At 39.4% G+C, this 25,125-nt stretch overlaps 1 protein-coding gene across 1 annotated transcript in view; it reads left to right on the forward strand.

Annotated features, from left to right (window-relative positions):
* Positions 1 to 7,607: 7,607 nt before the first annotated feature.
* LOC142162194 (uncharacterized) overlaps positions 7,608 to 25,125 on the forward strand; it is a 51,337-nt gene continuing 33,819 nt past the window's right edge. The window contains exon 1 of the mRNA XM_075218517.1: positions 7,608 to 7,839. Within this exon, the coding sequence (XP_075074618.1) occupies positions 7,608 to 7,839 (232 nt within the window). The remainder of the gene's footprint in view (positions 7,840 to 25,125) is intronic.

Genomic DNA, 25,125 nt, shown 5'->3' on the forward strand with positions numbered 1-25,125 from the left:
TCTCTGTCACCGTGTCTGGTATATGAACTACGGCATGACCGGTTTGGATTGCATCGAAGAATTTGAAAGCCGAGTGGTGGGGGTTGAATTTCCAGAGGGTATCGAAGATTGGTTTGCCCACTTGAGTTCTTTAACTTCGGATAAAATTGAGTGGACGTTCGGATGGCTCCCTGCCATCGAAGTCATATACATGTCAGCTAATGTGTGCTACTTTCTCCTAATGGGCATCCGTAGCATCCAACCATATACTCCTCATAGGGTTTTGCCAACTAGGAAGATTTCAAACCGTCCCCCATGACGAAGATTTGAGTGTACATGTAGTCGAATTGGGCCCAAAGGCTGTATTTCCAGAAGGAAGAGTTCGCCAAGTTTGGAATGAGTGCAGATTTCTCGAACCCAAGACTATGGTGCGGGATCTAGCTAGAGGTGAGGTGGACCCCAATTATATGGTTTGGTTTGGCAAAAGATTTCAAATTCCTCGAGAGCCCGAGAGACCTGCTAAGAGACCTCATGTCCAACAATTCACTAACGACTCGCAGGAGCAGTGGGGCTGGTTGACAAAAGAAGAAAGCTATAGGGCTAAGATAAGTAAATTAGAGGGACAAATTAGGGACCTCAAATTTGGCCATAGTATCCAAGCTGCCACAGATGAAGGGGAAAAGAAAAAGCTAACTCAGGAAAACGAAGCTTTCAAAGCTCAAATCCATAAAATGAGAATAGCTGCTAGAAACCCGGAAAGAAGCCGGGCAGATGAAAGGCTTATAAGCGGTCTGGAAAGAAATTACTTGAGTGTCAAGATGACCTAGAAAAATCTGAGGCTAGTCTAGCAAAAGTCCAAGCACAATTGGCAGAGAATGCAGAAGGGCGGGCAGAGTTTGTGCGACAAATGAAAAGAAAATATGAGGGGACAATCGCCAATTTAAAGAGAAAGCTAATCACCCTTGAAAATGAGGCGGACAAACAGGCTAGGAATTTTAAAGCCGATAGGTAACATTGTTATGCTTTGATGGCCCAAATGGACGAAGATATGCAACAATTGCGGAATCAAAATCATCATGACACTCAAGTGTTGGAAGCCCAGAATCAGCAAATCGGGCGTTTACTTCAGGAAAAGGGTATTGTCCGAGAGAGGGTTAGAGCCATTGCCGACTACATCGTCATGAAATGCCACGCATGTGAGGATATGACTCAGACCACTTTCTTCGCTGTTGTAATGACATTTGTCCGCTAGATAATGAGTGATTTGGAGCGGCTTCAAGGGGATCTCGCACGTAGGCCCGTGAGACCGAATGATGTCCCACGGGCCCTAGGAGTCGAAGCATTGATGTATTCATGATTTTTCACTTATTGAGTCTGTATTTTGGAAATTATTTTTTAGTCTGTTGGTAGTTTTAAAATTCCAAGAAAATGAGTAGTTTGAAGTCTTTTGTAATAGAAAGTTTAGGAGTTTTATTAATGAAAATTTGAAAATTCCCAAAAAATTGTTTCTTTATTTTTCGCACTTATTTTTCTTGAACTACGTAATGATCTAATTCATGCGACATCGTGATACGTAGGCAATCCTCATCGGATCCGGTCACGATTTTTGTAAATAACTCAAATAATAGAGGGATGTGAAAAAGAGAGCCAAAGAAAAACCAAAAGAAAAACGAAAAAAAGGGCAAGGAAAGAGAGGAAAGAAAAGAGTGGAAAATGGGAATAAGAGGAGAAGTACAAAAGCCAAAAGTGGAAAGAAAAATAAATTGGGAAAATAAGCAGAGCCAGGATGAAACATGCAACCGTTGCGAAACATGTAGAAACACATTTAACTGTATAGATGCATCACACCCCAACGTGCGATTTCCTATGTGTTAATTGCTTTAAACTAACTAGTTTGTTGTCTACTATTGTAAAGGTTCTATAGTAAGGTGGTTGGTTTTGTGGTAGTCTGGCTTCACATTCATACTTCACAAGGTCAAAAGGAAGCGTTGAAATGTCTTCGGAAATTCCTCTGCCAACAGTTCCTATTCCAGAGGATAGTCCGATCTCGTCCATCCCAACTTCTGAGTTAGCAACGGCTGAGGAAAATAGAATTCTGTGTCTCCGCATGATGGAAATGTGGGACGCCTGGGCCAATGGAAAAGAACCGCCAAGTGCGATCCCTGGATTCCCTGAGCTTTTTCCCAGGGCAAGTGGGACCTCCAACATCCCCATAAGTTATCCAAATACCCCACTGGGATATCCTACCATTTCAGCCCACTTTGCTGGAACACCTTCTGAGTCTCGCCCCCAGGTGTTAGCTTCAAGTGCGGCTTCAAACATATTCACCGCGCCACCTTGTTCAGCTACGGCACAACCTGCTTTACCCAGGCCTAACTTTGATTCATCTTCCTTCACATTTCAAGCACCATCTTTCCCAGTGGAACCTCCTCAGTTTCCTACTTATACTTACCCTCAACCACCCCAATTTGAGTTCACTGCGGGGCAAGAAAAGACCACCAAAACTCCTGAGCAAGAAGAAATTGTGAGGAAGATGAGGAGTATGGAACAGAGTCTCAAAAGCATACAAGGCTTGAGTGGACAGAAAAGTGTATCCTATGTCGACTTATGCATGTTCCCTCATGTGCACCTACCATTGGGATTCAAAACCCCCAAATTTGAGAAGTACAATGGGCATGGTGATCCTATTGCTCATCTCAAGAGATATTGCAATCAGCTGCGAGGAGCCGGTGGAAAGGAAGAACTACTCATGGCCTATTTCGGAGAAAGTCTGGTTGGCATCGCATCTGAGTGGTACATGGACCAGGATATATCCCGCTGGTACATCTGGGATGATCTTGCTAGAGATTTCGTCAGGCAGTTCCAGTACAACATTGATATTTCTCCAGATAGGAACTCATTGACAAACTTGAAAAAAAATCCTCAGAAAGCTTCCGAGAGTACACAGTTAAATGGCGTGAGCAGGCATCCAGGGTAAAGCCTCTGATGGATGAGGTTGGAATGGTTACAATTTTCCTTCAAGCTCAGGAAGCTGACTACTTCCAAAATATGATGTCCGCAATGGGTAAACCGTTCGCTAAAGCTATCAAGATTGGCGAAATGGTTGAAAATGGGCTGAAAACGGGTCGAATTATAAGCCAATCTACTATCAGAGCTACCTCCCAAACCATTCAGGGTAGGTCTGAAGGAATAGCAAAGGGAAAGAAAAAGGAAGAAACATCTATGGCAGTGTCGGGTGCAAGGAGAAACTGTACTCCCAGATCCCTTTTCTCAGAAAGGACCCCGCAACACTATTACCCTCACCAAGACTTGGCCTATACTCCTCAGCCATACTCGGTCATGAATGCTCAGCCTTATGTCCGGCCACAACAACAAGCCAACAGAAATCAAGCTCCATTTCCTAGAAACCAACCTCCTTACCAAACTCACTACAACCCTCGTCCTCCACAAAATAATTTCCACCCTCATGAACCGCTAAAGAGGCCAAATTTCAGACCAATTGGCGAAACCTACTCCAGCCTGTTACCAAAGCTTGTTCAAATGGGTCTGCTACAGCCTGTTCCTCAAACCAGGCAAAACCCAGCATCACCCGCTTACAGAGCCGGTACCCGATACGCCTATCACTCAGGGGCAGAAGGGCATGACACAGATGATTGCTGGACTCTGAAGACAGCCATGGAGAACTTGATAGAACAAAGGAAGATAGTGCTGAGAGATGAAGATGTTCCCAATGTGACCAACAACCCACTGCCAGCCCACAATAACGGGCCGGTAATTGGAATGATTTGTGAGGATAAGGAATTTGACCCAGCATTGAAGGCCATCATTTCCATTGCTGATGAAGAAAAGAAACCAAAAGCTGCCCCGAAGCAAGATAAAGGGGAGAAAAAGAAAGAAACCACCCCTCCAAAGTCAGAGAAGAAAATTGAAGTTGAGACCGGGGCAACGCCTCCCAAAGATGTTGTTCTCTACGTCCCTCAAGGCCGTAAAGAAAAGCAGATGACATTGAGTCCTCCCAGGAGATTCGAGCTGAACAAAACAACCCAGATATATGTGCCCAAGAGGGCTTATGTGATGCGGGGGCCAATTAAGCCATCGAGGCTGAATGAGCCCGTGGTTATTGGACGCGCGCCACAGAAGCCCATGAAAGATCCTACTGCTGTGCCCTGGAACTACAACAAAATGGTGGTGACATATAAGGGCAAAGAAATCCCAAGAGAAGTTCAAGAAAATAACCCTGTTGAAAAGTATTCCAATTTGGAAGAGGTGAACAACGCTACTAGAAAGCGCTTCCCACTTAAGAAGCCCGTGAGTGCCGAAAAAGCGGAGGCTTTCTTTCAAAACATGAAAATGGCAGATTATGAGGTGATTGACCAGCTTCGAAAATTTCCCGAACAAGTCTCCTTGTTGGCTTTGTTTATGAACTCCGCCGAACATTAGAAGGTATTGATCAAGACCTTTAACGAAGCATATGTACCTGTTGACACTTCTGTAGGGCAGTTGGAGAGAATGGCAGAAAGATTTTCCGCAATCAACCAGATCACTTTCAGTAAAAATGATTTGCCCTCAGAAGGGGCCACACATAACAAAGCCCTGCACCTAACAGTCAAATGCAAAGGGCACTACGTGAAAAGAGTTATGTTGGATGGAGGCTCTGGAGTAGACATTTGCCCACTTTCAACTCTACAGCGCATGGAAATCGGGACCGAAATAATCCGACCCAACAATGTCTGCGTACGTGCCTTCTATGGCATCAAAAGGGACACAATTGGAGAGATCAATCTAATTCTGACCATCGGCCCAATAGACTTTGAAGTAACCTTCCAGGTTCTAGACATGGACACATCCTACAACTTTCTTTTGGGGAGGTCATGGATTTATGCAGCGGGGGCTGTACCCTCTACTCTTCATCAGATGGTGAAGTTCGAGCATGAGGATCAAGAGATCGTGGTCCACGGAGAATATGAACAATCAATTTATTGGGACCCATCAGTCCCATGTCTTGAAGCAAGAGAGGGGAGTTTATTAAGTTATTTTAATCATATAATATCCGTATCACAGACCAGTACAAAGAAGGAAACCCTTGCCCCCAACCCTTCCTTTCTAATGCATCAATCATGGTGGCCAAAGAAATGATCCGACATGGCTTCAAACTGGGGAAGGGACTTGGGAAATCATTGCAAGGGATAGTTGAACTTATCACCCTGCCCACCAGTGAAAAGTTCTTCGGGGTAGGCTTCCGACCCACTCCAGCTGATATAAGATGGGCAGATGATAGAAAGAATGATGGTTGGGTCTTGCCTCAGCCGGTTCCGCATCTGTACAGAACATTTGTCAAGCCAAAATACCAGAAGAAAGAAGAAGAAGAGGCATTTATTGCCGAAGAGATTGAAGAGATTTGTGGGGCAATGAGGAAGATACTATATAAAACCCACATGGTCCAGCCAGGGGAGGGCTCAAGCACCGTTGAGGTGCTGTATATGGGACCCAATGCCAAGCTGCAGAATTGGAAGGCTACGCCATTCCCAATCAGGCGGGAGTCCCGGTAGACCTGTCCTGCCACTTTTTCTACATCGCGAGTTATGTCAGGGTGTAACTCGAATGTTTTTCTTTAGTTTCTTGTCTTTTAATTTCCAATGTAAACCCTGTTATCTTCAAATTCAAAGAAATGAAATCATATTTCATCGTCCATCCTTCTTTATTCTTTCTGATTTTGTTATTTTTTCTCTTTTTTCTTTCAGCTCTAATAATGTGGCTTTAAATAACATGACATGCTTGCGGACTTCATGCCCAGATCCAAACACGTTGTCTCGCTGCGAAATAATGAACCAAGAACCGGAATATGATGAAGAAGAGGCTTTTAAGGAAATAAATCGAGAATTGGAACAATTTGAGAATAAACCTAAGCCAAACTTAAATGAAACCGAGCCGGTTAATTTGTGTAGCTCTGAAGAAGTCAAAGAAACCAAGATAAGCATTCATACAGATGAAAGAACCAGGGACGCATTGATCCATCTTTTGTTTGAATTCAAAGTTGTGTTTGTTTGGTCATACGATGACATGCCAGGATTAAGTGTCGATTTAGTGGTCCATAGGTTGCCAACCTACCCCGATTATTCCCCTATCCAGCAAAAACAGAGGAAGTTCAAAATTGATATCAGTGACAAGATTAAAGTAGAGGTCACAAAACAGTTAAAGGCAGGAGTGATCCGAGTGGTCCGATACACCACATGGCTGGCTAATATAGTTCATGTGCCAAAGAAAGATAGGAAAATTCAGGTGTGCGTTGACTACCGAGATCTGAACAAAGCAAGCCCCAAGGACAATTCCCTTTTCCAAACATCCACATCTTTGTTGATAACTACGCCAAGCATGAAATACAGTCTTTTGTGGATTGTTACGCAGGATACCACCAGGTCTTGATGGATGAAGAAGATGCAGAAAAGACAGCTTTTACCACACCTTGGGGCACTTACTGTTATAGAGTCATGCCATTTGGTCTGAAAAATGCCAGGGCAACCTACATGAGGGCCATGACTACCATTTTTCATGATATGATGCACCAAGAGATAGAGGTGTATGTGGACGATGTAATCATCAAATCCAAAACTCAGGATGACCACGTTCGGGACTTGAGAAAATTCTTTCAGCGGCTGCGCAAATATAATTTGAAGCTGAACCCAGCCAAATGTGCATTTAGGGTACCATCCGGCAAACTCTTGGGATTCATAGTCATTCGGAGGGGCATCAAGTTAGATCCAACAAAGATAAAGTCTATTCGGGATTTGCCTCCTCCAAGAACCAAGAAAGATGTTATGAGTTTGTTGGGAATATTGAATTACATCAGTCGTTTCATTGCTCAGTTGACCTCCACGTGTGAACCCATATTTAAGTTGTTAAAGAAAGATGCGACAATCAAATGGACAGTTGAATGTCAAGAAGCTTTTGATAAAATCAAGGAATATCTGTCAAATCCGCCAGTTTTGGTCCCACCTGAGCTAGGGAGGCCTCTGTTCTTGTACCTGACCGTCTTGGAAAATTCTTTTGGCTGTGTCCTCGGGCAACATGACGTGACCGGAAAAAAAGAGCAGGCCATTTACTATCTGAGCAAGAAGTTTACTAGTTATGAAGCCAAGTACACTTTATTGGAAAGAACTTGTTGTGCTTTGACATGGGTCGCTCAGAAGCTGAGGCATTATTTGCAAGCTTACACCACCTACCTCATAACCAGGTTGGATCCTTTAAAGTACATATTTCAGAAACCAATGCCCACTAGGAGATTAGCAAAGTGGCAGATCTTGCTCACGGAGTTTGACATAGTCTATGTCACTTGCACGACAATGAAAGCCTAGGAATTAGCGGATCATTTGGCTGAGAACCCGATTGATGATGAGTACCAACCTTTGAGAACTTACTTCCCAGATGAAGAAGTAAATTCAGTTGAGGCAATATCTGAAGACACTCATGCTTGGAAAATGTTCTGTGATGGGGCGATAAACGCAAAAGGTGTTGGAATTGGGGCAATTTTGATCTCACCCACTGGTCAGCACTATCCAGCCACAGCTCGGCTTCGGTTCTTCTTTACAAATAACACCGCGGAGTATGAAGCTTGCATTATGGGTATAAACATGGCAATCGACCAAAATGTCGAAGAGTTGTTGATCATGGGAGACTCAGATCTGATTATCCGGCAAGCCCAAGGAGAATGGGAAACCCGAGATGTTAAGCTTATCCCTTACAAGAAGCACGTGGAAGACCTCAGCAAGCGATTCAAGTCAATAGAGTTCAGGTACATTCCTCGTTGTCACAACGAATTAGCCGACGCACTTGCTACTTTGGCCTCAATGCTGCCGTATCCAGGCAATGCTCACATAGATCCCTTGGAAATTCAAATCCGGGAAAGGCATGGTTATTGTAATACAATTGAAGCAACACCAAATACCCAACCATGGTACCATGACATCAAAAAGTTTTTGAAAACTCAAGAATACCCCGAGCAAGCCAGTGGAGACCAAAAGAGAACCATTAGACGACACGCGAGTGGTTTCTTTTTGAGTGGGGATGTCTTGTAAAAGAGAACTCCGGACCTCAATTTGTTAAGATGTGTTGACGCAGAAGAGGCTGGAAGAATCATGCATGAGGTACACGCGGGAGCATGCGGGCCCCACATGAATGGGTATGTTTTAGCAAAGAAAATCCTTCGAGCGGGTTATTACTGGATGACCATGGAAAAGGACTGTTTTAGTTTCGTTCGGAAGTGTCATCAGTGTCAGGTGCACGGTGATTTGATTCATGCACCTCCCACAGAACTGCATCCCATGTCTGCACCTTGGCCATTTGTTGCCTGGGGCATGGACGTCATTGGGCCAATCGAGCCAAAAGCCTCAAATGGACACAGATTCATACTAGTTGCCATTGACTACTTTACAAAATGGGTTGAAGCAATCACTCTCAAGTCTGTCACCAAGAAAGCTGTGGTAGATTTCGTGCACTCCAATCTTATCTGCCGTTTTGGCATTCCTGCAACTATTATCACAGACAATGCTGCAAACTTGAATAGTCATTTGATGGGGGAGATATGTGAGCAATTCAAGATAATGCACCGGAACTCTACTCCTTATCGGCCTAAAGGCAATGGTGCCGTTGAAGCAGCAAACAAAAACATCAAAAAGATTTTGAGAAAGATGATTCAAAGTTCCAGGCAGTGGCATGAAAAGTTGTCGTTTGCATTGTTGGGATATTGCACTACTGTGCACACATCAATTGGAGCCACCCCGTATCTTTTGGTTTATGGCACGGAAGCCGTAATACCCGCCGAGGTTGAAATCCCCTCTCTCCGAATCATTGTTAAAGCCGAAATTGAAGACAGTGAGTGGGTTAAAACCCGTCTGGAACAATTAACCTTGATCGATGAAAAGCGAATGGCTGCGGTCTGCCATGGGCAGTTGTACCAACAAAGAATGGTTCGTGCCTATAACAAGAAAGTGCGTCCTAGAAGTTTTGAAGTGGGTCAACTCGTTTTAAGGCGTATTCTTCCCTATCACCAGGAAGCAAAAGGAAAATTCGCTCCTAATTGGAAGGGCCCATACGTCATCAGAAAGATATTGCCGAGAGGAGCATTGTATCTGGGCGATATCGAAGGAAATGATCCTGAAGCAGCTGTAAATGCGGATGCAGTCAAAAGGTACTATGTTTAGTCTTTCTGTAACAATAACATTGTCCGATTGGGAGGACGAAGGCTTTTATTCTCGCTACCCAAACACTATCTACCCTTTGCAAACCCATTTGTGCCGGTTACTCTTCTTTGATTGCCCTCTTTGAAACTTGAAAGTGTTATTGAAAAAAAAAAGAAATGAAAAAAGAAGAAGAAGATGTTTTTCTGAACTACATTCGACTTGATTCCGAAAGGATACGTAGCCAGCCTCTCTATGGGGTTCAGTCACACCAAAATAAAAATTCAAATTCCCTCAAAAGTGAAACTGGGGCAGATGTTGTAATGGTCCTGCGATAATCCCGCTTGAATGGTTCCAAAGTTGTAATTCGATCCAAATCATATTTATCCAAATCCTTTCAAGTCCTTTCGATCAATCAGTGAGAATGTTCAAGGATCAGAGAATACAGCTACTTGGATCCGATGCAATAAAATGAGAGAGTCTTATTGGTGAAAACCCACATGGGCACCATGAGGCGACGGTGAGCAGAAAAATTGAAAATGAGAGAGCCTGGTTAGTGAAAACTCGTAAAGAGTACTATCAAGCGACGGTGAGAAGAGAAATGAGAGAGGTCGATTGACGAAAACCCGCAAAGGGCGCCGTCGATCGAAAAGAAGACACCCCCCACCACTGAAAGAGTCACGGCCAGGTTTCTCGATTTGGAGATGTGGTTCACAATGAGTTGGATAGTTGTGCATATCGGGTATCCAGTCCAAGAAGCATGTCATGTCTATTGAAGTCTGCATGCACCCCAGATAAGTCCTTCTTTCCCCCAAAAGGGATGTTTCTCCTTAAATTCATTTTTTCTTGTCCTTTCTTTACTTTTCCTTGAATCTCTTTCGGTCTAACTCTGTTCCGAAACTAATACAAATAAAAGGTGGCAAGATTGGTTTTATAGGGTTTTGTTTAATAAAAGCCAAGTCCAAAGAAAAGTATCCAGCCTTAGTGGGTGCATCAAGTCGATCCCAACTGGCCATATTAGTCGATGCTCTGAAATCAGAGTTATTGAAAATGAAAAGAAATCCAAAGTCAAAAGCCCCTAGAAGTAGATTAAAATGAAAGGGCCAAAGCCTATACGGATGAGCCGTCATGATAAATTTTGAAAAATTGAGTTCCTTGGTTTTAGGAGAGAGACCAATCTTTAAGAAAAGCCAGCAAGCGGTAGAGGTTCTCGCCAAAAGAGTTGGGCCGAGATCAAGTGATCAAAAATAATAAAGGCCACAAAACCGACCACCGTTTCAAACTAACAATTGTTCTTTGTTTGAAAATTAAAACAGGTGCAATCCAAAGCAACAGTGCAAGAAGCAGGTGTAACCAAAATAGAAAAAGAAATGTGCAAGCGCTAGAAATAGCTTAGCAACAATAATCAACCCAAAAGGGAAGTTTCCTCCAAATTCTTTCCTGCATTTTTTACTAAAAAATGAATTGAAAGAAAATAGATAAGAAGAAAATAAATAAAAAAGGAAGTTTAGAAGCCCCAAAATCAATCTTTTACCTTTTTGCCAACATTAGATCTCCAATCCCTGAGTTGAGATTTTTAGACATAGGGCCTCCGTTCCCTAGTCGCATTTTGCCAACATTAGGGCTCCAATCCCTGAGTTGAGATTTTTAGACATAGGGCCTCCGTTCCCTAGTCGCATTTTGCCAACATTAGGGCTCCACTCCCTGAGTTGAGATTTTTAGACATAGGGCCTCCATTCTCTAGTCGCCTTTTGCCAACATTTGGGCCCCAATCCCTAAGTTGAGATTTTAGACATAGGGTCTCCATTCCCTAATCGTCTTTATTGCCAACATTAGGGCTCCAATCCCTGAGTTGAGATTTTTAGACTTGGGGCCTCCATTCCCTAGTCGTCTTTTACCAACATTAAGGCTCCAATCCCTGAGTTAAGACTTTTAGACATAGGACCTCCATTCCTTAGTCGCATTTTTTGCCAACATTAGGGCTCCAATCCCTAAGTTGAGATTTTTAGACATAGGGCCTCCATTCCCTAGTCGCCTTTTTGCCGACATTAGGGCTCCAATCCCTAAGTTGAGATTTTTAGACATAGGGCCTCCATTCCCTAGTCGCCTTTTGTCAACATTAGGGCTCCAATCCCTGAGTTGAGATTTTTAGACATAGGGCCTCCATTCCCTAGTCGCCTTTTGCCAACTTTAGAGCTCCAATCCCTAGTTGATATTTTAGACACAGGGCCTCCATTTCTTGGTCGCCTTTCTTTTCCAACATTAGAGCTCCAATCCCTGAGTTGAGATTTTTAGACATAGGGCCTCCATTCCCTAGTCGCCTTTTTTTCCAACATAGGGTATCCACTCCCTAGTCGAGGTTATTTTAGATATAGGGCTCCATTCCCTAATCTCTTCCTCCTAAAGACACGCAATCCTTATTTTACCGCTTTCAAAACAAATAAAAAAAGTTTAGATTTTAGTTACAAATAACTTACGAAATTTTCCTAGTGAAAACTGGGGCAGAAAAATTTCGTTCGTTTGTTTGTTTTGGTGTTTGAGCAGGTTTGGCCTCGAGGCACAAGGTCTGAGACAACCAAAAAAATGAGTCTCAATCTAAAATAAAGAAAAGAAAAAAAGGAGCAAAAAGAAATGAACTCAAAGTGTTGATGCGGAGAAAGATGTGGACTGTTCAAGATATGATTGAAGTCACAAGCTTCGCATGTCCCGCCTTGATCCGAAAAGCTGAAGAAGAATGAACCAGCAGTTGCAGCTAACGAGCATCAAGATTCAGATCAGAGTCTGCAGGAAGAACCAGTCAAGATCAAGGACAAGTTTCACAAGACTCATAGATAGGAATCTTGTAACTCATAGCTGATAGGCTTGTTTAGTTTCTCTTTGATTTTTGATATAATAACAGGATCGCGGACCGGAGCCTCGACGGAACCTCACTCGACTCCTCAACTCATCATTCCATCATTTTTCTTGAACTACACGCGACCTGATTCCCTTATAACCCGGGATATGTAGGTTGTCCAAAACCAAGACTCGGTTGCACCCTTTCTCTTTTCTCTTATCCTTATTTCTTCTCTTTTGAATAAAGATATGTTCAAAAATTAGTCACATGACTCACCTTATCTTTGCTTGAAAACTCTTCATGTTTCCAAGCAAAGAAGGGGCAGCTGTGAGCACCTAATTTTTGACAATATTTAATTTTTTTTGTCACTTCTTCTATGTAAATATTTTAGGGGGTTTTAACATACAAATTTTAGCTTTGTTATACTTTTTATTATAGGTTAAAAAATACAAAATTTTAGAAGGTGAATTATTACTATTAATATTATTTTATTTTTATTCTTATTTTTAAATAATAATAAAAAATCCGAAAAATATTAATTTTTTTTTAAATTTTCGGGAGAGATTTAAAAAAATAAGAAAAAGGGAAGTATGGAATTAAAAAAAAAGTAGGTGGAATTCTCTTTTAAAAAAGTAAAACAAAGTGAAAAATTAAAAAAATAAAACTAAAGTTTTGTGAAAATTTTTAAAAATAAAAAGTAAAAGAAAGTTAGAATTAAAAAATAATATAAAGGTAGCTGAAAATTTTAGAAAATTTAAATTAAAATAAAGTAGAATTTTTTAAAGAAAAGTAAAAGAAAGTGGATTGTTCTTTTTAAGAAAAGTAAAATAAGTGGAATTCTCTTTTAAAAAAGTAAAAAAAGTGGGATTTTAAATAAGATAAAAGTAATTAAAGTTGGAATTTAAAAAATAAAAGTAAAGAAAGGTGGTAATTCTTTTTATAAAAAAAGAAAAGCAAAATGTAAGTGGGATTTCTTTTAAATAAAAAAATTAAAAAAAATCTATTTTTTTTGAAAATTCTCCTATAAATAGAAGAGAAATATTTGAAGAAAAGAAGAGAAGAGAAAAGGGAAGAATATTGAGAGAAAACAAATTTTCTTCTTCTATGCTAAAGAGAATTTCTACTAGTTTTATTCTTTCTACCTATTTCTTTCAACAACAAAAAAAATATAGTCATTCATTACTTTGTTTAAAAAAAAATACCTCAAAACAGGAGCTAAATCACACCAAAAATCAAATCCAAAAGCTTCATACTCAATTTAAAAGATAGCCCAAAATACTAGCCCGAAGAGGTCAAAGTCGAGTTCGGTTCGAAAAGTTTCCGCTCGTTGCCTCTGATTGTGGTTCATTTGCACATTAAATTTAATGGTTGTTTGCTCCATATGTATTGAATAAGATCTTCATCTATAAAAGGTTCATTCTTTTCTTAACTAATGTTTCCATTATTTTTCTTTCACCGTATTTCCTTTTGATTTGTATATTATATTTTGGTTATCTACCAACTTGAAAGATATGAATAAAAAAAATGAAGGAAGAGCATCAAGAAATAGAATTCGTGAAAGACAGAATGAGTTTCTTCAATGAGATTGTAGTTCATAGGAAAAGATAGGAAAATGTATTCAAAATGGAGAGAGAACGATGTAATAGCTTGGATCCAAATTAAAAGATGTTAAGTCAATAGCAAATTTGATACCGACGTGGGTGATTAGGTCCATAATAACTCAAATCATATATTTCTTCAATAATAATTCCATATTCATAAATCATGACCTTGCAATAATCTCAAAGTAGTTTTAGGAAGAAACATAATCATGAATATTTGTAGTTTGCTTTAAATTGAATACAATCCTTTTAGAATAATCGAGGCGCGCCATGCCAAATAAAATCTCAAAACTCATGGCCCTCATTTAATTAATTTTAATCCTTAGAAATCGAGGCGTGCCATTTAGTTGAATTTTCCATGGCCCTCGCAAACTTGAAAGTGCATAGTTGCTTTAGACGCGCTATTTTTTTTTTTTAAAAAAAAATAATTTCCTAAACTCGGGTGTGCATTTTATGTGACTCAAATCCAAATCTCAACAACGTTAGATAAAATGTGTCGTGGACCGCGGGTGCATTTCATGTGACGTGGTTCAATACGTGTTTTATATGACGTTGGATTTTTCCAAAAAAAAATAAAATTAATTAAAAGCGGCTAATAAGTTAAAAATATACCATAGGTTGAAACATGTTTTAAAAATCAGATAATAGGCCAATTGTAATAGTTTAAGCGACCGTGCTAGAACCACGAAATCCGGGAATGCCTAACACCTTCTCCCGGGTTAACAGAATTCCCTACTCAGAATTTCTGGTTCGCAGACTTCAAAAGGAAAGTCAAAATTTCCTCGATTTGGGATTTAAAATAAATCGGTGACTTGGGACACCAAATAAACTATCCCAAGTGGCGACTCTGAATTGAATAATTAATCTCATTTCGAATAATGTCACTTAAATTAGAAAAACTCCCTTATATACCTTCGGGTGTGTAAAAAGGAGGTGTGAAAAATGGAACCAATGTATGAAAACAAAAGGCATTTATTACTTCTTTCAAATTCACCACTCCTAAAATGTTACGTTAGACGATTAAGGGGATAGGATCCCCTCATGTAATGTGATGTCCAGTAATTCTCAATGGACTACTTAGATGATTCCATGTGTACAGTTGAAAGTTTCAATGGCTTGGATCCATTTTATACTAATATTTTTTTATTATATTTTCTATTTGCTTTATTAAAGCAATAATGCTTTAAAAAAAATAAAAACAGAAAATGACACGATCATCTTACGCTATTTTCTTCACCTTCACCTCCACCTCCACCTCAAGCCATAACCCCACTAACTTTGTTCTCTTCTTCTTCAACATTGTGATTTTCTTTACACATAAATACACTCATTACATCTTGAAAATCAAGAAAGAAACATAACATTACACTTTCACATTGTTTGTAATTCACTACAACATTTTGCATATGTAGCTACAAAATACATTGTAGCTAAATATAAAAATTTTCGTAGCTAAACACTTTAGCCATAATATTTTTTTCCGCAGCATTCATAGCAAAATATAGCGTAGCTAAAAGTTAGCTACAGACTTTATATGATTCGTGGCTAAGAACTAGTACTTATTGCTACGAATATTTTCTGCGTTGTAGCTATATTGATAACACTTTTTTGCGACGAAATATATACTCATACCAAATAATCTTAATCTTTTGCCACGACAAATAAACTATATAGCAATCTTTATATTTACCACAAGGTGTTTTACTGTCGCAAAAGACTTAATTTGTTTGCCACGAAAATTCAAATCTTGTGGCTATTTTTATATTTTAGTTTTGTGGCAATAGTACTTTTTTCAGCTACAATTTCGAAAATTCATAGCTATGAATTGAAGTATTTGCACAAATATTTAGGTAGGTAGCTAAATATTTCTTCTTTTGCTACGAAAATGAGAACGTATAATCATTTTTTTGTTACGTGATAATTATATATATATTCAGCCACGAATTTAAACTTTTATTGCCACAAATTAAAGAATTTGCTACAAGAATAACTAGTTACAATAATTTTCATAATAGCTAAAATTCTAAATATTTTAGATTCCAAAATAAATTCAAAGTTACACATAAGCTTTTAATAAAGTAGATACGAAAAAAAAGAATTTACATTCCACAATAGGTTTCAAGTTACACATAGTTGTAAATTTCAAAGCATTCACGATGCACAATTTTTCTACAACACCATTTTGCTTGAGACACCATTTCTTCTTTCACTCCTCTCGGATCTTCAACTGCACCTTATCTTGGTTTTAAATTTCTCATTACTCTAACTCCACCAATCTACCTGTCAAAAAAAATTATTTTTAACACCACGAAGCAAAAATAACTGATCATATCTGTTTAACAGATACAACTGAATTGAAACTTTAACACAAAGATGTAAATTCAGTTAGTAAAAACATTAATAGAATAATTTCAAGCAGACAACAAACATGTCTTGATAAATATTTTACAAGAATTTCTAACAGATAACAACATGAAAAACAAAGCAACAAAAGAAGTAAAAAAGAAAATTTTGAACACTTTTTAAACAACTTAAATTATCTTCGTCCCAAAAGGGAAGCCCAGTGCACTAAACTCCCGCTATACACGGGGTTCAGGGAAGCGCCGGACCACAAGGGTCTATTGTATGCAGTCTTACCCTACATTTCTGCAAGAGGTTGTTTCCACCGCTCGAACCAGTGACCTTTTGGTCACATGAAGGCAACTTTACCCGTTACGCCATTAAATTATCTTCATCCCAATTTTGTAATATTGTTTTTCTATTCAAATTCTCAATCGCTAATCAAAAATAAGATACAATATCTATCAAATTGCTGGAATAATCCACAAAATTGTACCCAAAAATCCAAGTGAAGTAGGTATAAAAAGATTTACAAGCCCTAAAATATAGAGATATGAGCTTACCTCTTTTGTCCGAGAATAGAGAAGCGATTGGGTTTTCTCTCGCTCTTCTTTGTCATTATCGGTCTCCTTAGTTTAGTGTAACGACCCAACTGATCGTTTTGAGCAATTGCGTCTGATTCGTCAGTGTGAGATCATGAACAACTCCATATTATGTGTATCAACTTGCGTGCGCAGTCCGGGCGTAAAATCGAAAAGCTTTTATGTGAAAATATGAAAAATATATTAATTTCTAGAGTTAAAATTTGGTTTTTAATTGACTTTGCTCAACAATTTTGGTAAACGGACCCGGATCTGTGTCTTGACAATCCCAGAAGGTACGAGGTAAAATATGGGACTTGGACGTATGGCCGGAATTGAATTCTGAGGTCCCTAGCCTTAGAAAAAAAAATTTAAAGAAATTTATTGTGCTGGTTTTTTAAAGGAAATAAAGAAATAAATTAATGTTTGAACTCGTTGGTATCATGCCCGTATTTTGATTTCAGAGCCCGGTACAAGTTTATTATGATATTTAAGTCCTATCTGTTGGTGAGAACCGAAATTGATTTGACGTAATTTGAACGTCCGGTTGAAAAATTAGAAAATTTGAGTGTCCTTGAGAAAATCATGAGTTTTGAGGTCAAATTCATAGTTTTTGATGTTATTTTGATAATTTGATCGCACGAGCAAGTCCATATGATATTTTTAGATTTGCGTGCATGTTTGGTTTGGAGCCCTGAGGGCTTGGGTGAGTTTCGGATAGGTTTAGGCTATGTTATGCTTGTTTTTGGATGCTTCATCGTCGTTTCTTCAAGCAAAAATAATACCACATTGAGAAACTGAGATCCAAATTCAGTTTTGTTTAAACCATTTGATCCGTATCGAAATTACGGAGCCATAAATCATCGAATTTGGACATCGTATGAGAAAGTTATGCTCATTTTCGTGTCGGGAAAAATTGCTGGTTTCTTGTGTGTTCGCAAATGCGAACTCCTTCATCGCATTTGCGATGCCCAGTTCACAAATACGAACTTTTTGTCGCAAATGCGACTTCTGCCAGCCCTGCTTTGTTCGCAATTTGCGAGGGTTCGCAATTGCGAACCCTGGGTCGCAAATGCGATATCTCAAGCCTGTTAAGTGAGGTTTTTGACGAGATTTTCACCAATTTTTCAATTTTCACAAACCCTAAACCTCCATGGGCGATTTTCCAAAGACCCAAACTTCTCCAAAGTCCAAATCATTGGGCGTGTATCTCTAATCAATTTCTAACTATATTTTGTGATATCTTAGATTTAACATCAAATTCATGAGAATCTAAAGAAAAATTTGGGGAAAATTATGAAATCTTTCAAAAAAAATATAAAATGATGATTTGAATGACCAAATGGTATCGGAATTGAATAATTTTTGTATGGGTGAACTCGTATTGGAATTGGTATTCGGTTTTTGTAAATTTTATCGGGTTTCGAGGTGCGGGCCTGGGGAGTTGACTTTTATTGACTTTTTACAAATTATAAGAATCATAATTTTGTTAATTGAAATTATTTTCTCTTGCATTATTTGATGTATTCAAGTCGTATTTGGTTAGATTTGAGTCGTTCGGAGGTCTTTTCACCCGAGAAGTGCATTTTAGAGTATCAGTTTGTCATCTTTGAGGTAAGTATCTTGCCTAACCTTGTGTGGGGGACTTCCCCTTAGGATTTGAGTCTTCTATGTTGATTGTAGTTCGTGTACACGAGGTGAAAAGTGCGTGCTAAGACTTAATTGTGGAAAATTGGCCTTTTAGGGTTCTTAGGTTTTTTTATTTACTGTGTATGAACGTGTTCTTGACATGACTGAGTTTCCTATTTACTAGTTTCACATCTACATGCTTAATTAGAATTAATTGCTTCATGATTCACTCTTATTGCCTAATTGACTCCTATTTGATTTATTTGACGAATTTCACCTCTCCTATTGTCATGCTATCTTTTCATAGCTGCTTGTCTTATTTGAGAATTATTATTGTCCCTCCTGAAATTGTTTAGTCTTAAGTGAAGCTAAGATCATCTTTACTTAAATTGAATTATCGAATATTCTCGAAATTGTCCAATCTTAAAAAGAGTTTAGATAACCTATATCTTCGTAGACTTGCCCTTATTTGGGACTACTTGACTCGTGTTGATTTCCTCGTTATTGACTTGTGTATTGTAGAATCGTCGTTACATGTTAGTTTTCTCGTTGTTGAACTGTCCCCTTTATGTCAACATTCTTTTCTACTCTTTTTAAGATAGTTCTACCGTTTCCTTGTGATTTACAGTCCTTGAGTTGATTTACTTATCTTGCCTTGTATTATTGTCATTGTTGTTGTTATACATATTGTGGTGATGTACGAGCCTTCTGTTATGCTGTAACTGTTGTCTCTGTTTGTTGCGCTGCGTATTTACTTTGGGACTATGGATCGGTATTCCGGTAGCTCCCCCTGCATGTTTATATTTGGGACTACGGGACGACACCTGGTAGATCCTCCTATATTGGATATTTACTTTGGGACTACGGATTGGTATTCCGGTAGATCCCCCTGCACATTTATATTTTGGACTACAGGTCGACACCCGATAGATCCCCCTATACTGGATATTTACTTTGGGACTACAGATTGGTATTCCAGTAGATCCCCCTGCACATTTATATTTGGGACTACAGGACGACATCCGGTAAATACCCCTATACTGGATATTTACTTTGGGACTACAGATTTGTATTCCGGTAGATCCTCCTGCACATTTACGTTTGGGACTACGGAACGATATCCCGGTAGATCCCCCTGTTGCCATCTCTGTGTTCTGAGCTATTCTTTTCATTGATCCTATCCTTGTGTAAATAATATATGTGTTGTCCGTTTTATTCCTTACACTTACTAGCTAGTATGAACTATGGTAGGACACTTGCACAAGCATACACGTGGCTAAGTACACCATTGTTTATTTGTCTTCCATGTGATAATGACTCTATTTGGTACGTGAGTTGTCAGTATGACTATATGGTGTGATGAGGGTACATGATGCTAAGTGTAAGGGTTTAGGTATTAAGACCCGTATTATATGATTTTGAGATCAGGCGTCACATGGTGACTTATATTCAAAGGATATTTATTCGAGAAAATTATATTCGGAAGGTATTTATTTTGAAAGAACTATTTTGGAAAAATATTTATTGGAACGAAGTATATTTCGAAGCATTTTTATCACTTAGAGGATTTGGCTAATTGATTGAAGTTTGCCAGCTAAGACCAAATGTGAAAGTTGTTGTAGTTATTGAGTTATGACTTGTCTTTGCTGTAATTGTGATTTCAGAGTTGGGTTGTATTTGTCACGACCCAAATTCCATTAAGGGTCATGATGGCACCAGACACCACTGTTAGCTAGGCAAGCCAACCAAATTACTTAATTAAATTCTCGTTTTAATAATTTTGAAAACTATAATTTTCCTTCAATTTTACCAGTAAAAGAAAATCGTTTCAAATCAAATATGAATATTAAGCAGTTAGTATAATATACCCCATAATCATCCCAGAACCCGGTGTCACAAGTGCATGAGCATTTACTAGGGAATGAAATAAAATACGGAAACTGTCCCGAATACAAAGTGGATAGAAATAAAAAAAATACAGTATAATACTCCGAAGGGGACTCTGTTGGCTACGGGTCGTCTCAATAAATGCAGCTCACCTAAGTCTCCATATCAACCATGTCGCTATGCCACTAAGCCATTAGCTACATATGAAACTGTGCAACAAAAATGCACAGCAAGTGTAGTATGAGTACGAAAACAACGTGTACCCAATGAGTATCCCGTCTAATCTCGAAGAACTAGAGACGAGAGGTCGACTGCGACACTTGCTAGTGGTCCAGTAGTAATATTATTAATTGCAATGAATTACGGATTTATTAAGAACAACAGTAAATTCAAATAAGTCACGAATCTTCGAATTCATAACCCATTCATTAACAATTATCTCAAGTCGGGGAGAGCAAATATCAATATCAATAAATCTCCAGTAAGCAATACAAGCATGCGCAAATCATGTCGAGGTCGTACGGCCCGATCCAACATAAATGTAAAATGTGCACTACCGAGGGTCGAACAGCACGAACCATAGATGCATCTATTACCCCGCTCGGGAATCATACATGCTATGCGGTCAAATTTAAATAAACAATCATCCTGCTCGTGAATCATACATGCAACGCAGGTACACATAGAAATACATGCTCAAACAGCCAATTAAGAATTTATCGGGGAACATTTATCCAAATAAAAGCCAATTCTCTTTTAACGATTTAAGAAAATGAAGTTTAATCTTTTTAGAAATTCATTTACAAATTCAATAGGATTTAAGCAATTCAACTGTCAATAAGGTTACAGATATTCCACGTATAGCATGCTTTTGGGTCCTAGACTAATAGTACTTACACATATTAGTAACTACGCACGGACTCTCGTCACCTCGTGCATTCGTAGCCCCCACAAATAGGAGCACACAACTAATTATTTCACCTATGGGGACAATTCTCTCTTACAAGGTTAGGAAACTCACCTCGCTCTGAAGATCCATAACCGGCATTCCACGCTCTTCCAAAGACTCGAATCGATGCACAATGATCCAAAACTAGCCAATAATTATACAAATTCATTAATATATGTTCAATTACTCATTACAATCCAATTTATAACAATTCCTAACCCCGATCGAAAAGTTGACAAAAATGCCCTCGGGCCCACGTGCCCGAATTCCGAAATTTTTCGAAGATAAAGTTTACCCATGAACTCACGAACTCAAATATATGATTTTCTCCTAATTTCATACCCAAAATTGTGGTCAAAATTCAAGAATACGAATTTTCTAGGTTTTCCCTCAAACCCCAAGTTTTCCACAAGTTTTCATGCTTAAATCCATATACAATCATGTATTTAACTCAAAACTAACATAAACCACTTACCTCATGCTTGGTGGTGAAAATGGCACCTCAAAGTTGCTCCAAAATCGGCTCCAATGGAAGAAATGGGGTTGAAATGAACCCAACCCCCGATTTAAAAGAACCTCACTGCCTCCAGCATTTTCACACCTACGGTTACTTGACCGCTTCTGCGGTTGCGCAGGTGCGACCACTTAACTACTTCTGCGGTCCTCCTCCAGGCCCCCAATTTCTGCATCTTCGCCATTCCTTCCGCAGGTGCAGTCCCGCTTCTGCGGCAAGATGACCGCATCTGCGGTCCCAGCCTAGCCTAGCCACTTCCGCTTCTGCGACACCTAGGCCGCTCCTGCGGCCAAAACCTCGCAGGTGCGGTTACACCAGATACTAGCTACTTCAATCTGTCTTCAAATTACAAATTTGATCCATTAACCATTCGGAATCCACCTGAGGCCTCCGGGACCCCAACCAAACATACCAACCAGTCCCAAAACACAATACGGACTTGCTCGAGGCCTCAAATCATTTCAAACAACGCTAAAATCATGAATTAACCTCCAATCCAAGCTTAATGAACTTTAGAATTTCACACTTCTACATTCGATGACAAAACCTATCAAATCACGTCCGATTGACCTCCAATTTTGCACACAAGTCATATTTGACATTACGGACCTACTCCAACTTTCGTAATTGGATTCCGACCCCGATATCAAAAAGTCCACTTCCAGTCAAACTTCTCAAAAACCTTCAAATTTCTATCTTTAGCCAAATGACTCCAAAATGAACCACGGACCTCTGAATTCACTTACGATCGTGCTCCCAACACCAGAATCACCATACGGAGCTACTCTCAGACTCAGAATCCCAAACGGATATCGATAACACTGAAATGCACTTCAACCCAAACTTATAAAATTCTTCCAAAAATGCTAACTTCAACAATAGGTGCTGAAACGTTCCCGGGTCTTCCAAAACCCGATACGGACATACGCCCAAGTTCAAAATCATTACATGAACTTGTTGGAACCTTCAAATCCTGATTCCGAGATCGTTTACTCAAAATTCCAATTTTAGTTCATTCTTTCAACTTAAAGCTTCTGAAATAGAATTCTCTTTCCAAATCAACTCCGAACTACCCGAAATTCAATTCCGACCATGTATACAAGTCATAATACCTGAAGTGAAGCTACTCATGGCCTCAAACTGCTGAACGACGTGCTAGAGCTCAAAACGACTAGTCAGGTCGTTACATTCTCTCCCACTTAAACATATGTACGTCCTCGAACGTGCTAAGAACTACGTTGGGGTTGCCCGAAATCATTGTTTAACACCTCGAGTACCTACTCGTGCTACCACAACTCAGTTAGGCACCCTAGCTCGATCAATCTGAAGATACCCTTTTTCACTTAGGCAAATAAGCCTTAGAGCCCAATTCCAACATCCGGAATTCTCTGTCAGGCCTGTTTCCAACATACGAATACCATATCAATCACCACACGATGTACGAGAACATGAATGCATACCCTTGCTGAATTCACACCTTGCACCGCTTTATTCACAGAACCACAATAACATTCTCTAAGCATAATAGTCGAAATTCCACGAATCCCATTGCACCTCATGACATACATAGGTCTTGCTTTAACTCTTACAATACCGCCACGACGTAAGAGATATGTATAAATTCATAACCAACTGCTGAATCAACAAATCATTGGGGCTATACTCATGACAAGAATCATTACCTCCTTCTGAACTAAATAATGGTATTTGCTCTTTAATATTCTTCATATAATCCGATTGCACTAATCTTAGTTCCGATAATCCCATCTCACCCAGTACAAACTGCTCAGGCAATAAGCCATCCAGACATGACCAAAAGTCTCATATGATGCCACAATGTTCCAATAGGCTACCAATTCGAACGCGGTACAAAAGGAAAACAAACTCTGAAAAGGAAATCTGATTACCCCGCTCACGAATCATACATGCGACGCGGTCAACATAATTAAACAAACACCCCGCTTGTAAATCATATATGCGACGCGGGCACATAACTAATATGAGTTTTCCTTAGAAAGATAGAAAACAAAACACATAAAAACAGATATAGGAATATGTACTCAATATCACACTATTGCAGCGCGCAACCCGATCCAAATAACATACCCATGGCGGCGTGCCACCCGACCCACACATAAAATTCACAAAGGAGTTACACACCGAGCTAGATTGCTCATTACAAAAAAATACCGAATATCGGTCATAAGCATGCTAAGTGCATAATACCATCCCTGGGGAGACATATAGCACCACAAGCTACGAACTCAAGCGCAACTGAGGTTGTTTTATACGACCTGAATCTCAAGAGCTATTCCGCTCATATAACATCATCACTACGCGGAACCTCAACACATAAAAAATTCACCAAGCCGTCTCACAACTCACACGACACAATTTATCATTACATGAAATAGCTGAAGACGAAATAACACCCCGACTACTCTTCCATAAGTAGCGCATTGCTGAAATGAACACATCTGGCCTGATATATAACCCATATTCACATTTAAATCCATCCACAGACCTCAAACTGATTCTAATGGCATTGAACTAAGCTAATAACCTTTCAAAGGTCCATAATAACTCCCTTTTTCTCATAACACAGAAGAACAACCATCATAGCCGGAGTAATCCTCCACAGTCCACAACCCAATAGACCGAGTGCCCTCCAGGCATCAATTCTCAATTTAACGTCATCACCACAATCTTCATACTTGGTTTAGCTCTTCAATCAATCAAGTGAATATATGCCACACTTATACAACCTTCCCGTGGGGCACGCTCCCACAACCTTCCGTGACAGATAACAGGTATATACATCCAAACCACCGACCACACTAACGCTAAAAAGCGATCAAGGATCCTTGACCAGGATGCAAAGCTTTTTTTTCACAAAACACCGATCTTAGGTGACACTGAAGGCAACACCCACTTACTTTAAACATCGAAACTCTTTTACTGCTCATCCGAGCTAGTGACATCGTTGTCAATACTGAACTGCAACCTTGATCCTCAATTCAAATTCCATACCACTCACTGCACCCATCATGCTAATATACGATAGAACACAATTTTCGTCATAACTCCGGAACCACTAATAGATTAACACTTCATCATATAAAAACCTTTCGCTTAACTCACTTCAGGAGAACGAGAGGTCGACTTCGACACTTGCTAGTGGTCCAATAGTAATATTATTAATGTGATGAATCACAGATTTATTAAGAACAACAGTAAATTCAAATAAGTCAGGAAACAGGTAAAAGTTCCTTTTTATTTAAAAATATCTGAATTTATAACCCATTCATTAACAATTATCTCAAGTCGGGGAGAGCAAATATCAATATCAATAAATCTCAAGGCAAGCAATACAAGCATATGAAAATCATGCCGAGGTCGTATGGCCCGATCCAACATAAATGTAAAATGTGCACTACCGAGGGTCGAACAGCACGAACCATAGATGCATCTATTACCCCGCTCGCGAATCATACATGCGACGTAGTCAAATTTAAATAAACAATCATCCTTCTCGCGAATCATACATACGACGCAGGTACACATAGAAATACATGCTCAAACAGCCAATTAAGAATTTATCGGGGAACATTTATCCAAATAAAAGCCAATTCTCGT

Source organism: Nicotiana tabacum, chromosome 7 (genome assembly GCF_000715075.1).
Source record: "Nicotiana tabacum cultivar K326 chromosome 7, ASM71507v2, whole genome shotgun sequence".
In the NCBI taxonomy this organism is placed as follows: Eukaryota; Viridiplantae; Streptophyta; class Magnoliopsida; order Solanales; family Solanaceae; genus Nicotiana; species Nicotiana tabacum.